General features: G+C 40.8%; 1 protein-coding gene across 1 annotated transcript in view; it reads left to right on the plus strand.

Moving 5' to 3' along the window:
• Positions 1-2,609: 2,609 nt before the first annotated feature.
• The window catches only part of LOC124606498 (cuticle protein 18.7-like), a 47,179-nt gene continuing 34,890 nt past the window's right edge, over positions 2,610-14,898 (plus strand). The window contains exon 1 of the mRNA XM_047138481.1: positions 2,610-2,691. Coding sequence (XP_046994437.1) covers positions 2,610-2,691 — 82 coding nt within the window. The remainder of the gene's footprint in view (positions 2,692-14,898) is intronic.

Raw genomic sequence — 14,898 nt, forward strand, 5'->3', positions numbered from 1 at the left:
CAGCTAAAAAGCAGACGCTTCAAGTGTATAAATCGAAGAAGAAGTAAAATTAAAGTTGGACAGACTGACTAATCTCATAACAATTACATGATATCAAATAAGTCGTATAATCAAACGAAATGCTGAAATACGCTTTAACATTCCGTCGACGACATGGTCTTTACAAATGAAATACATGGTCAAATTGAAAGAGGATGGGGAAGAAAGGTTGGGGAATGAGGTTAAGGGTATACTTGCCAAAGGAATATTCACAGCTTCTGCCTTAAACGACTTGCTTAAACAACATATCTGTACGTGCACAAGTAGGAGAGGCACTGAACTGTTTCGAGTGTTTGACTTCAGGATACATGTACATTTAATTGAAGAAACTTGGGTACATTTGTGGCAAATGAGCCAACCAGTTGCATGAAGAAGTTGTGGGAATCTCTGTGAAACCTCCAGCTAAGGAATTCACTGAAAATAAATTAAATGGAACGCGTTTAAATTCCAGTCGTACTTGAAGAGAAATTGTCTCTGCACCGCTGGGTAATTTTCAGACTGACCTCGGCGTTCCAGGCGAGGCCTTTACACAAGAGTGAGAAAAAGTGGTGGCGGCAGACAAGGACTCGGAGGCTTTTGGCCACCGGCGCGCCAAATTCTGCAGTGATTAATGCAGTATGCACGCTGTGTGTCCATGACGCGTCTGGGCTGATGCATTTCAGTCAACGTAGGGAATATGCTTCAGATTAATCCGGTGCCGACTTCCTGTTGAAAGTCCCGCCGTGAATGCACCACTTTTAGCTCAATGGCACGGTTTAGTCTCTCGTTACGAACTTCACAATCTTCATTAAAGTATGTAATTCTGCAGGCTTTCGTGGCCGTTGTCACTGAAGTTAAAATCGTCTAGGTTATTAGGTCGCGTGTTCTAGCAGTAGTGGACACCATAAGATCCTGAGGAAGATCCCAGCAGAGTGGTCGAAACGTCAACCATTTTAGTAGAAATATGACGCGGCCTAATAACCCAGAAGATTTTAAGTTCATTAAAGTAACATATACCCACAGTCATTTTTTGTCAGCTAGCCTATAAGAAATGAAAAAAAAACATTACTTTTTATGTGAGTCATTTGCGTCTCTGCTTTCCAGTTCAGGTATAACACGCTGAGAAAGTCACTGCTGAAGAGCAGTTTAACTAATTATGTCACGTTTATCCTTCATTAATAACCATCTGCAAAGCAAAAGTGGTGAATGCACTTCATCCGTCCATCTGCTCTGCTCAACTTCAGACCAAAATACCAAGTGTTTTCAGATAGATCAACCCGATCTCACAATACTGTGTTTTACTCGTGAACCACGGTCCTTGCTGAGGTGAGGTGGCTTCTGTTCCTTAGCAATACTGATGGCTGTACTACAGTGGAGAGATAACTGTGGCGTCCGAAGTGGCCGTGCAGTTAAAGGCGCTGCAGTCTGGAACCGCAAGACCGCTACGGTCGCAGGTTCGAATCCTGCCTCGGGCATGGGTGTTTGTGATGTCCTTAGGTTAGTTAGGTTTAACTAGTTCTAAGTTCTAGGGGACTAATGACCTCAGAAGTTGAGTCCCATAGTGCTCAGAGCCATTTGAACCATTTAGATAACTGTGAAGAGAACACATTAGCCAGGTGTCCCTTAAGAGTCGCAGCAGTCTTTTCAGCACCTACTACTGGCAACAGTAATGGTGATTTAATAATCTGGCCTTGTAACGTTAGCCAATATTGCCTTGATGCGTTGGTACTGCGAACCCCTAAAAGCAAGGGTAACTACGGCCGTCGGTTTCCTGAGTGCAACTTGTCTTCTTTATGGTTAAATGGCAATAACATACTCTTGGGTAAAATATTCCGGAGGTCAAATAGACCTTCATTCCTATCACTGGGCAAGGACTACTCAGGAGTATTTCGTCACCCACTGACGTTCTGCGGATCGCAAAGTAGACCTGTAGATCCCGCATAGATACTTTAGAGAATTTAAAAGGCGAAATGGACAGTAAGAACGCGACTTCTGGTCTGGTCAGTACAGGGCCGTAAATACAAAATAAAGTACGAAGAATGCAGGTATAGGTCTAATAATTTATAAGAAAATGGCACTTATAACCTCGGCACTGAATGCCCGTTAGCTCCAACTACTGTGAACAGCTTAGTGACCTGTTTTTCATAATATAGACACGAGGCCATCACATTAGTACAAGTTTATGTCCCAACTACCTCCGCAGGTAACTAAAGGAGACAGAACTGTAATTGTAATGGGTGATGGAATTCGATGGAAGGTACAGAAACAGAAGAAAAAATAGCAGGAGAACATGGGCGGGGAGAAAGGAACGTAAGGTGATGGAAATTTGTGCAAATTTGCACATTTAATTATTTAATTATTATTAACGGATTAAGAACCATGAAAGATTGTTGTAATGATTATAAAGAATCCGCCTCTATTGCAAATAGAAACTGGATGTTGACCTAGGTTTCGGTGCGGATAACCACGCCTTCTTCGAAACACACTAAGACTACAAACTGCCTAAAGAGGCATGGTCCAACATTAATACAGAACGCCCAAAAGGGCAAAAGACTCACGTAAACTGTAAAAAAAAAAGGTACGTGTGTACCATGTCAATAGCTGTACTTAGCTCAAACGTCAAAAGCGTGCTTCCTCATCCCAGCCAACGTTCGGTGGGCCGCGGGCTCTCAGGTAAACTCATGGGTAATTTTGAATGGATAGCAAAGAAGGATGTTTCGTAGGATTTTTCTCACCGTGCTCACGGATATGTCCAATTTTCGGGCAATTCTCCGTGCACTACACGTTTGCACACCACCGCTCGTCTCCTCCTGCATTGCTGTGGCCATTGCATCCACTGACGTGGAATCAGTTCGCTTCCTACGTGTACCAGGTTGCACTTACTATTGGTGTTTGTAATAGATTTGACCAACTGACAGAGTCTAGTGGAGAGGAATCTCTAGTAGCTGTAGATGTAGGAAGTATGCAGCAGACCTCAGCAGTTACGGTGGCTAGGACAGTTGCAAAGTCTAAGAGAAAGAAGAAGGTTCTGCTGTTCGGTAGTTCTCATGGTAGAGGTGTAGACCAGCAGTTGCAGGAAGTTTTGGGGAGTGAGTACCAGGTCACCAGCATTGTGAAGCCTAATGCAGGATTGGTTCAGGTGACTTTTAACATAGGGGGGTTATGTAGGGATTTTACAAAAGAGGATCAGGTAGTGATTGTGGGTGGGGCTGGTAATAGTATTGATAGGGATGGGGAGTATGACATAGATGGTGACCTGGAAAAGATAGCCACTCAGACTGGCAACACGAATGTGCATTTCGTGGAACTGTTTCAGCGTCACGATCGGCCTCATCTTAATACAGCCGTCAGGCGTAATAACATGAGACTTGGGGGTGCGCTAATGACAGAAGGCATGAGTCACATTTCAGTGGTGTCGGTGGAGTCTATCAGCAGGACAGGTTATCACTAGACATGGCCTGCACCTCAACAGGTATGGAAAGGGGAGGTTGGCAAAGCTTATAGGTGACAGCATAGGTGGGGGTGGTGGGATCACTCATGGGAAAATTCCGGTAGTTGTGGGTGTTAGAGCTGTACCTTTTTTAGATTGAAGTCAGCTGACAGGTATTCCTGCTTAAGAAAAGTCTCTCTAACAATGAAACCACTTTCGACAAAGCTTAGGTATCCGATTAATGAGGGATTTAGTATATTTCATCAAAACATACAAGGCATTAGAGATAAAGTTAGTGAACTACTAATAGATGTTGACTCTGAAATTATTGGTATATCTGAACACTTCTTAAATAAGGAAATAATTCAGAGGGTTCCTTTACCAGGATACAGGTTGGCTGGCAGCTTTTCTAGGAGCTCTTTGCGGTGTCGGGGAGTAGCCATGTATGTGAAAAACGGTATCCCATTTGAGTCAATTGATGTTTCAAAGTACTGCACTGAAATGGTGTTTGATTGTTGTACAGGTGTGGTTAAATTTAGTGGAGCTAAATTTCTTACTGTTGTTATTTATAGATCCCCAGACTCCGATTTCACAACATTTTTGCTAAAGCTAGAGGAGGTTCTTGGTTCACTTTATAGGAAATACAAAAAGTTAGTTATATTTGGTGACTTCAATATAAATTGTATAAGTGATTGTACAAGGAAAAGGATGCTGGTAGACCTCCTTCATTCATATAATCTTATGCAAACCGTATTCTTCCCAACGAGAGTGCAAGGGAACAGTAGAACAACCATAGACAATATTTTTGTTCATCGTCATTACTAGAAGGGCATTCTGTTAGCAAAATGGTGAATGGCCTTTCAGACCATGATGCACAAATTTTAAGTCTAACAGATTTTTGTGCTCCAACGCAGGTTAAATATAGTTATCAACTTTTTAGGAAAGCTGATCCAGTTGCTGTAGAGACTTTTGTAAACCTTATCAAGGAACAAGAGTGGCAAGATGTTTATAGTGCTGATACAGTAGACGATAAATGTAATGCTTTCCTCAAGACTTTTCTCGTGCTCTTTGAAAGTTTCTTTCCATTATAACGTTCAAAACAGGGTACTAGCTCGAACAGGCAGCCTGGGTGGCTGACTAAAGGTATAAGAATATCCTGTAGAACGAAGTGGCAATTATATCAAAACGTTAGAAACAGTCAAAATCTAATTGCAGTAGCCCATTGCAAACAGTATTGTAAGGTGCTTAAAAAGTTATTAGGAAGACAAAAAGTATGTGGTATGCAGATAGAATAGCTAAGTCTCACGATAAAATTAAAACCATATGGTCAGTCGTAAAGGAAGTGGCTGGTCTGCAGAGACAGGTCGAGGATAAAGAATCAGTGCGTAGTGGGAATGTCCGTGTTACTGATAAGTCACATATATGTACAGTACTTAATAATCACTTTCTGAATATAGCAGGTGAACTAAATAGAAACCTAGTCCCAACAGGGAATCATATAGCGCTCGTAGAAAAAAGTGTCCCGAGACTGTTACCTGAAATGCTCCTCCATGATACTGACAAGAGTGAGATTGAGTTAATAATTAAATCACTGAAGACCAAGAACTCTCATGGATATGACGGGGTATCTAGCAGAATACTGAAGTATTGTTCCATGTATGTTAGCCCAGTACTTAGCCATATCTGTAACTTTTCCTTTAGGAGTGGTCGGTTTCCTGACCGATTAAAGTACTCGGTAGTGAAGCCACATTATAAAAAGGGAGACAGGGATAATGTTGATAATTATAGACCTATTTCTATGCCATCGGTGTTTGCTAAAGTTATCGAGAGGGTTGTATATACAAGGTTACTGCAGCATTTAAATTCACGTAATTTGCTGTCAAATGTACAGTTTGGTTTTAGAAATGGCTTAACAACTGAAAATGCTACAGTCTCTTTTCTCTGTGAGGTTTTGGACGGATTAAATAAAAGGTTGCGAATGTTAGGTGTTTTCTTTGATTTAACGAAGGCTTTTGACTGTGTTGACCACAAAATATTACTGCAGAAGTTGGAACATTATGGAGTAAGGGGAGTAGCTTACAATTGGTTCGCCTCTTACTTTAAGAACAGAAAGTAGAAGGTAATTCTCCGCAATATTGAGAGTGGTAATGATGTTCAGTCCCAATGGGGCACTGTTAAATGGGGCGTTCCCCAAGGATCGGTGCTGGGGCCACTGCTGTTTCTTATTTTTATAAATGATATGCCTTCCAGTATTACAGGTGATTCAAAAATATTTCTGTTTGCTGATGACACCAGCTTGGTAGTGAAGGATCTTGTGTGTAATATTGAAACATTATCAAATAATGTAGTTCATGAAATAAGTTCGTGGCTTGTAGAAAATAATTTGATGCTAAATCACAGTAAGACTCAGTTTATACAGTTTCTAACCCACAATTCAACAAGAACTGATATTTTAATCAGACAGAATGGGCATGTTATAAGCGAGACGGAACAGTTCAAGTTCCTAGGCGTACGGATAGATAGTAAGCTGTTGTGGAAAGCCCATGTTCAGGATCTTGTTCAGAAACTAAATGCCGCTTTATTTACCATTAGAACAGTATCTGAAATAAGTGACATTTCAACACGAAAAGTAGTCTACTCCGCATATTTTCATACGCTTATGTCATATGGTATTATTTTTTGGGGTAATTATTCTGATTCAAAAAGGGTATTTTTGGCTCAAAAACGGGCTGTTCGAGCTATGTGTGGTGTAAGTTCGAGAACCTCTTGTCGACCCCTATTCAATAGTCTGGGATTTCTGACATTGCCCTCACAGTATATATTTCTTTAATGTCGTTTGCTGTTAGCAATATTAGCTTATTCCCAAGAGTTAGCAGCTTTCACTCAGTTAATACTAGGCAGAAATGAAATCTGCATGTGGAATGCACTTCCTTGACTCTTGTGCAGAAAGGAGTGCAGTATTCTGCTGCATCCATTTTCAATAAGCTACCACAAGAACTCAAAAATCTTAGCAGTAGCCCAAACGCTTTTAAGTCTAAACTGAAGAGTTTCCTCATGGCTCACTCTTTCTATTCTGTCGAGGAGCTCCTGGAAGAGCTAAAAAATTAAGCAAATTGCGGTGTTACATTCTTGATTTTCTTTATTTAAACTAACGACGTGTCACCTGAATATGTTTCTTATATTTCATTTTATCTGTTTCTACAATCGTGTTGTAATTTCATGTATTGACTCGTTCCATGACCATGGAGACTTCTCCTTAATGTGGTCCCACGGAACAATAAATAAATAAATAAATAAATAAAACACCAAAAGAACCCGTCTTTTCGAATTTCCAAATCATTTTCTCCAGACCCAACGTCTTTTCTCAAACCCTTCAGTTGTAAGTAGGCTGTTTAGGTTTTTATATTGGTAACGCCACGTAGCGCTCTGTATGAAAATCATTGGCTGTGCTGTGTGCAGTCTGTGGCTGGGTGGCATTGTTGTATTGTTGTAATGTTCGTTATTGTAGTGCTGGGCAGCTGGATGTTAACAGCGTATAGCGTTGCGCAGTTGGAGGTGAGCCGCCAGCAGTGGTGGATGTGGGGAGAGAAATGGCGGAGTTTTGAAATTTGTAAGGCTGGACGTCATGAACTGCTATGTATATTATGATTTTTCAACACTATTAAGGTAAATGCATTGTTTGTTCTCTATTAAAATCTTTCATTTGCTAACTATGCCTATCAGTAGTTAGTGCCTTCCGTAGTTTGAATCTTTTATTTAGCTGGCAGTAGTGGCGCTCGCTGAATTGCAGTAGTTCGAGTAACGAAGATTTTTGTGAGGTAAGTGATTTGTGAAAAGTATAGGTTAATGTTAGTCAGGGCCATTCTTTTGTAGGGATTTTTGAAAGTCAGATTGCGTTGCGCTAAAAATATTGTGTGTCAGTTTAAGGACAGTGATGTATAATTTTTCTAAGGGGACGTTTCACAGTGTCCGGAACTTCCGCAGAGCGACGTGTGCACAGTCATCGTTCTTCCAGAACAGCTTTACAAGCAGAGCGCGATCCTGCATTGAGTCAGTCGTTGCGAACGTCACAGACGCGAAAGGAGGAAAATCCGTGTACCCGGCGTGTTTATACCAACTTCAATGGGTCGTGCGCATGTCAGGTGTCCTCATTTATGTATTGTGACACATACAGCGCTGTCAATAGATCAGTTTTCACACTATTTTTTTCTTCTGTCGTTCGTTTTCCCCCTTCTCCGATAATGCTGCATTTCAATCTGACGTCATTCTGACCACTGGTGTTATTTCTATAGCGATTTGAAAGTTTAACTTTAATTATATTCACACTGTATAAGATATCGTCTGCAGCTATAATACGATTATAAGGGTATATCTACGTTCATCTAATGAATAAATAAAAATGTATATCAAGTATTTGTCTTGTTAACTAATAAGGTGCAATGCACAATGTAGAGTTTTTGAAACGAGCACGTCACATAACAGTCCTAACAGTCCATAAAACTCCTTTATTAATGTGTGAAGAACACGATAAACTATGTCAGTGTAGCATTCACCACGGTAGCCAAGTTACAGGACGTTGGCAGCAGCCAGAGAGCAGCGCCGCGATTTCCAGGAGACCAGCAGTGGGTGACGTCACGTGCTTCACTGACCGTTTGTTTAGGTGCGCTCGCTGCATACCATTAGCACGGAAGGAGTTACGGCCACGTAAACCTAGACGCCCGGATCCACCGCGGCGCAGTGTTTACGGCCGGCGGCAGCTTTCACCCACGCCGTGCCAAACGGGCCGACGCACTAGAGTCTGGCTGGTGCACTAACGCTTGCTGGCCGAATGGTAAAGCGAAAGCGAAACAATGCCTACGTGCCAGTTTAAATCGTAGACCTACTAAGGAGTTGCCCAATACCTCGCCGGAGCGAGCACTTACACTGAACTATTATGTCAATTCGTTCAGTCTAAGAAAGCCGTCATGTTTTCGTCATCATTTACGTAAAACGATGGCCAGTCGAGGAACCTCAGCATGTTTGTGGATTAAGTAAATAGTTTAGGCTGTCAAACAAACATTTAAAAAGACTTCTGTTTTGAAACTGTGGCCTACATTTGAAGAAATGTTCCCTATTTCTGGGAAGAATGCAGAATGCAAAGAAAAGTCGAGAGAATATGATGTTGTAAAAGAATACTGAGTAGTAATTAGACAAATAAAATAGAAACTGAGCCGACGAAGAATTGATGAGGATGGAAGTTGACCGAAAAATGGTTTTCAGAAGAAGGAGTACATTGGTGTTACTTACATTAAGAAACATTTTGCGGTTTTTAGAGGCTGGGTAGGAAAATAACACGTCTCCCGCAAATAACGACGGTGTCGTTGTGGGGTTCTCAAAACTTCGCTATCCTATATGGCATCTGATGAATTGCCATTAAAGTCATCATGAATAACATACCCATTAATTGCCTTTCTTACTATTTTTGTTCAATAGAAGATATTTTTTAAGTAACTGTGTAATTGTGGTGTAAGAAGTTTTGTTTCAGTTTACCCACAACAGATAAGAAATAATAATTGAATATCTTACATTCATCGGTAATGTCAGTAACAGTAATCTTTCAATATTTAAATGAATTGATAAGGAACCCTGTAATTTTTTTGTCTACATTGGTTTCCTGTTGTTTCCCGAACTCATTAATTGCAAATACCGGAAAATTTTCCTTCCCCATCTTTCCCCAACCCTACTTTGCGCTCCGGCTCTGATGACATCAACGGGACGTCATACACTCACCATCCTACCCGTTAGGTGACTTTTGTGATAAATAATGGACGCATTTGTGTTGAAGGCATTTAAAATACGCTTTTTCGACTCAAGTAATTTCATTGGTCAAACTCTTCCGTGTCATCTACTTTTCCTCAAGGAATTTACACGAGGTGATAAAAGCCATGACTTACCTCCAAGTGTTCAGTCGAACCCCCGTTTTCCAAGCGTAGTGCAGCAACGCGACGTGACATGGGCTCATCAAGTCGTAAGTCCCCTGCAGAAACACTGAACCATTCTGCCTCTATAGGAGTGCATAGTAGCGAGAGTGTTGTTAGTGCAGGATTCTGTGCACGAACTGGTCGCTCGAGCATATCTCAGAATGTTCGATGGGATTCATGTCAGGTGACCTTGGTAGCCAAATCATTCGCTCGAACTGTCCAGAATGTCCTTCACACCAATCGCGAACAATTGTGGCCCGATGACATTGTGCACCGTCCTCCACAAAATGTCCAATTTTTTTCGGAAACATAATGTCCACGAATGACTGCAAATTGTTTCTACGTAGCCGAACATAACCAGTTCGGCCCCCGGTGGACCCCCCAGGGAACGTCTCACACCAGACGAGTGTAACCCCTATGTTTCCGTGGTAGAGTAAGGGTGGTGTACGCGTGCGTGGAGAACTTCTTTGCGCAGCAATCGCCGATATAGTGTAACTGAGGCGGAATAAGGGGAACCACCCCGCATTCGCCGAGGCAGGTGGAAAACCGCCTAAAAACCATCCACAGACTGGCCGGCTCACCAGAGCTCTACACAAATCCGCCGGGCCGATTCGTGCCGGGGACCGGCGCTCCTTCCCGCCTGGAAAGCAGTGGCCCACACCATTATGGAGCACATAATATCACTGTGCCAGCATGCACAGAGCGTTGTTGACAACTTGCGTCCATGGCTTCGTGGTGTATGCGCCACACTCGAACTCTACCATCAACTCTTACCAACTGAAATCGGGACTCATCTGAAGAGCTACGTCCTTTCAGTCGTCTAGGTTCTGACTGATGCGGCCACGAGCCCAGGAGAGGTGTTGCAGGCGATGTCCCCTGCTGCTGCCATAGCCTATTAACGCCAAATTGCACTGCACTACCCCAACGGATACTTTCGTTGTACGACCCACATTGATTTCTGCTGCTATTTCACACAGTGTTGCTTGTCTGCTAGCACTGACAACTCTAAGCAAACGCCGCTGCTCACGGTCGTGAAGTGAAGGCCGTCGGTCACTATGTTGTCTGTCGTGAGAGGTAGTGCATGAAACGTGGTATTCTCGACACACTGTTGACACTGTGGATATCGGAATATTGACACCCCTAACGATTTCCGAAAAGAAGTGCCCCATGCGACTTGATCCAACTACCATTCCGCATTCAAAGTCTGTCAATTCCCGCCGTGCCACAATCGCGTCGGAAACACTTTCACACGAATGAGCTAAGTACAAAAAGACTGCTCCGCTACTGCACTAACGTTTTGTAATTTGTGTACGCCATACTACTGCCATCTGTGTATGTGCATACCGCTACCCCACGTGCATATCGCTATCCCTCGGTGTAGAAAAAGTGACACAAGTCTTTGATTGCCATTTCTGTAGTAGCTCACTGTGCTTTTACGCATCCATCGCATTCGATAAAAGAAGATGGCGCTACTGAAGACACTGTGATTGTATTCAGAAGAAACGAAAACAGTCCTCATCATGTTACCTAGGTTTACCCGTAACGTGGTTTTCTCATATAACCTCAGGCCGACTCAAGAAACGGTTATGAAAGAGATCAATGTTACCTCACTACCACAGACTAAATCCATCTGTAACAATGTTAAGAAGAAGTAGAAGTGATCATTCGTGTCATCCTTCATTCCCAGTCATCCATGTCTCCGGCTACATAAGAGTTGCAATAGTGTAACAGTTTGTTACCTGGAATGTGTAGTAATACAGAACGTAACACCCTCTCTTCCATGTTCATTACGCTCACAGAGTGTGACAGCAAGATGATTTGTAGTATCTAACACTCGAATTTTTAGCACTCGCCGACTCATTAAGAACTGAGGCGCTGTGATAGAACTAGACTTGCGATTTTTATGAATTCTTTTTCGTCATACAGTTTCATATCATGTGCCACTCAACAGTTGTTCAAGATCGTAGCAACTTTCCTACGAATATTTATACTGGATACGCTACAGGGAGTAGTTCAAACATTGAACAGAGAGCGTGTCAGCCACGACAACAATCGTCGAAAGAGCTCGAGCAGAAGTGCTGCTGGAGTGTAATAATACTTGCCACACATGTAGTCCTTTATGGTCGACACAGCCATAGTTACTTCCTATATTGTTAGTAAAAATGAATATGCTCTCCTGTCCCAAGTACGGAGATTAAACAACGTATCTTACGAGAAGCTGCACATCATCAAACAGCACATTGCTGCATACAACACTTTTGGCACTCTACATATTTGCTCTAATGAATTTAATAGTAATATTTCTGTTTAACATAAACTATGAAGTGTTTTATTAGTTTCACGTTTTACTTGTACGTTGTGGGGTATAAAACACACAGCACGTATTTGTCAGGTCGACAGATACAATACGCGGACGCTCGACGATTGTCAACCAGAACAAGAATTTTGAAGCTATACTACAAGTTCTACGGCGATTATGGTCTTACAATGATATAAATATTTCTATATTCAATGTCATCTTTGTCTCAGAATCTACTCTGTCTCTTCTTGGCCACTCTCGAATCGAATTTCTTTTTGTGGAAGCAATCAAGACCCATTAGTTGTTTAGATTTTCATACCATTAGGGAAAATAAACCATCCGAAATTCTCCTGTGAAAAAAAAAACTAATATTCATTGAATGTTGCACATCACCTTAAATATCCAAGAACAATATTATAAAATTTTAATCAACTCGTTAGATACATATGATAAGTTATTTAATATTGAGAAATGCTTAGAGTCAGAAGCTTATCTTTGGTTTTATATCACTCCGACGACATGGATTTACAAAAGACTATTTTGGTAGTCTAATGATCGCAAATTGCTTTAAATTATATTGGCTCAAAAGTACACAGTCCTGTTATCTGGGATAGTATCGTATGTTCTATTAATGTTGAAAAATATACTATACAAAAAAAACTTTTTACAGGTACTGAGATAAAACAGGGTGGACCTAACTAATTTGGACTTGCTGAATCTGAAAATTCAATTACAGTTTCGCCATCACCCTTCAATTTTTGGTTACGGTGGCTTTTAAATGCCTATATCTAAAAACAGAGACTAGGGTGGTCTACACTAAATTTAGACACTGTATAACATACTTAATGCCATAAAACTATCTTACTCTGGTGGCACGGACCTAATGTACATTTTTTAAGAAACATTGTAACAATCATTTGCTCGATTATGATGTTGGTGGTGGAGGGTTGAGTCTTTTTGATGAGAACTTCCTTCTGTGGGATATATATCCTTGACGCTTCAAACGCCAACAGTAGTCACTTAACATTGAAGGTTTCCATCTACCTTTCTAGCGGCTTTTCATTCGCAAAATGTCCTGATGGAACCTTTCTCCGTGTTCGTCACTAACCAATTTTGTGGGGAAGAAATCTAAATGCGAATGAAGGAAGTGCATTTTTTGTGACATTCTGCATACAAGATTTCTATAGTTCTCTAAAAGAGTTCCCATTAATATGTCACTGTTTTTTTCTACCCTTGTATTCCCTACGAAACCCCCAACCACATCCTTAAAAGAACGCCAGGCTGCACATTCTAACTGACTTATTTTTCTTCGATGTTCTTAACATGCATTAACTTCCTAATTTGTGGGCCAATAAAAGGCCCCTCTTTCAATTTGGCGTCACTTAATTCAGGGAACACTTCACGTAGATACATAAAACCATTAGCATTTGTGTCCATTCCCTTGACAAAATTCTTCGTAAGTCCTACTTTAATATGCAGTGAGGGAAGGAAAACATTTTGAGAACCCACCAAAGGTAAATATTTCACATTTTCTCTCCCTGGAGTAAATTTCTCTCGTGGTGGCCACAGTTTAACCGTTTAATGTTTATCTGTTGACAGCTGTCCCAAGGACAAAGGAAACAGCAATACTTTGTGAAAACACCTTGTAGACCAGTTAGTAAACCAATTACCTTAAGATCACCATATATTTTCCAATTTTCTTCCTTATACTTAATAGCTTCTGCTAAATTAACGTAGTTCTCTTTCATAGTCACAGAGTACTCTACAGTCCAGATGGAAACGTATTACCATTATGCAACAGTACAGGCTTCAGACTTGTCGTGGAAGCGTCAATAAACAAGCGCCACTCAGCAGCATCGTATGGTATGTTTAACTCTTTCATTTCTCCTACTGCATCACTACAAGCACAAACGTTGCCCACCATACAGTAATATGCCATCAGATCTTTATTACTTTGCCTAAAGTGAGTAATTCTTGTTCCTTCGTTAAGTAAATTCCATTGCTTAAGACATGAAGATAAAATTTCTGCATGCTCCTTGGATAAGTATAAATCATGAACTAGGTCATTCAAATCTGGTTGTGTAATTAAATGTGCTCTTTGTTCTGGAAAGTGCTCCTCTTCCCTTGATTGACATTATGCTTCCTCAATTTTGTAGATTCATGATCAGAATTAGGAACTTCTTCCCACACTATTGGAGGAGTTGGAACTGGGATTTCTTCACCATGGGGAGTAGGTCTAATTGCTGAGGGCAGGTTTAATTGATGCAAAATCAGTTACATTAGTCAAACAGGAATAGCAATCATCAACATGATTTTGAGTGACTAGCCACGTCATTGGTATGCCATTGTGCTAGTTTACATTTGCACCTAGTGCAAGTTATGTGAGGTGCCCAATCTGTATCCTGATCTTCCAGTTGCCATTTGAATTATAAGTGATACGACGTCTTCAGTAAGTCAGAAATTGTTTGCCTTTGTTTCCTTGTCGTGAATTCACCACATTTATAACAAACTGAATCAGGATGATCTGTACATCCACGTTTTGATTTTTTCACGTTGTATTTTCAATGCCTACAAAACATTTTTCTCTTGAATGAACTTAGCCCGATCAATTCCTGAAATAGAAAAGAAAAATTCAAAGACTTGAGATAACATAGAAGGAAGAGTAAGCAAATGTATGTGACTGGAGGGTTTAAATACACTAATGTTAGATATTACACTATAAAATAGTCCAAACTAAAATTAAGAACAAAAAAGGTCACTGCACTAACTTTTATCACACTCCCTTCAAACACAAAGCACTTAAATATTATACAGAAAATTCAACTATGTTTTGTAACTTGCAGGTCATAACTTTTAATCCTGAGGTGATGGACACTTTCTGATTTCAGATTTTATGTCACATTACAATACAGAATCAAGTTTTATATGTACTTTGTCTGTACCAAAGCCACTGTCGACTAGTGATATTTGTTTCAAATGACAACGATTTTGATGAGTGCCTGTTGAAACAGCGTTGATGACTATTTGAACGAAGGAGAAAACAAGTAACTCTAGTTCATGATAATTTCGGAAAGGGTCCGTACAAAAAAAATTGCTTTTTTTCTTCCTAAACTGAGACAATACTGCACATATTTTCCAATTTGGTTTTACAGACTCAAATTGTATCAATCAGAGAAAGCTGTGGTGATGAC

This window comes from Schistocerca americana, chromosome 3 (assembly GCF_021461395.2).
Source record: "Schistocerca americana isolate TAMUIC-IGC-003095 chromosome 3, iqSchAmer2.1, whole genome shotgun sequence".
NCBI lineage: Eukaryota > Metazoa > Arthropoda > Insecta > Orthoptera > Acrididae > Schistocerca > Schistocerca americana.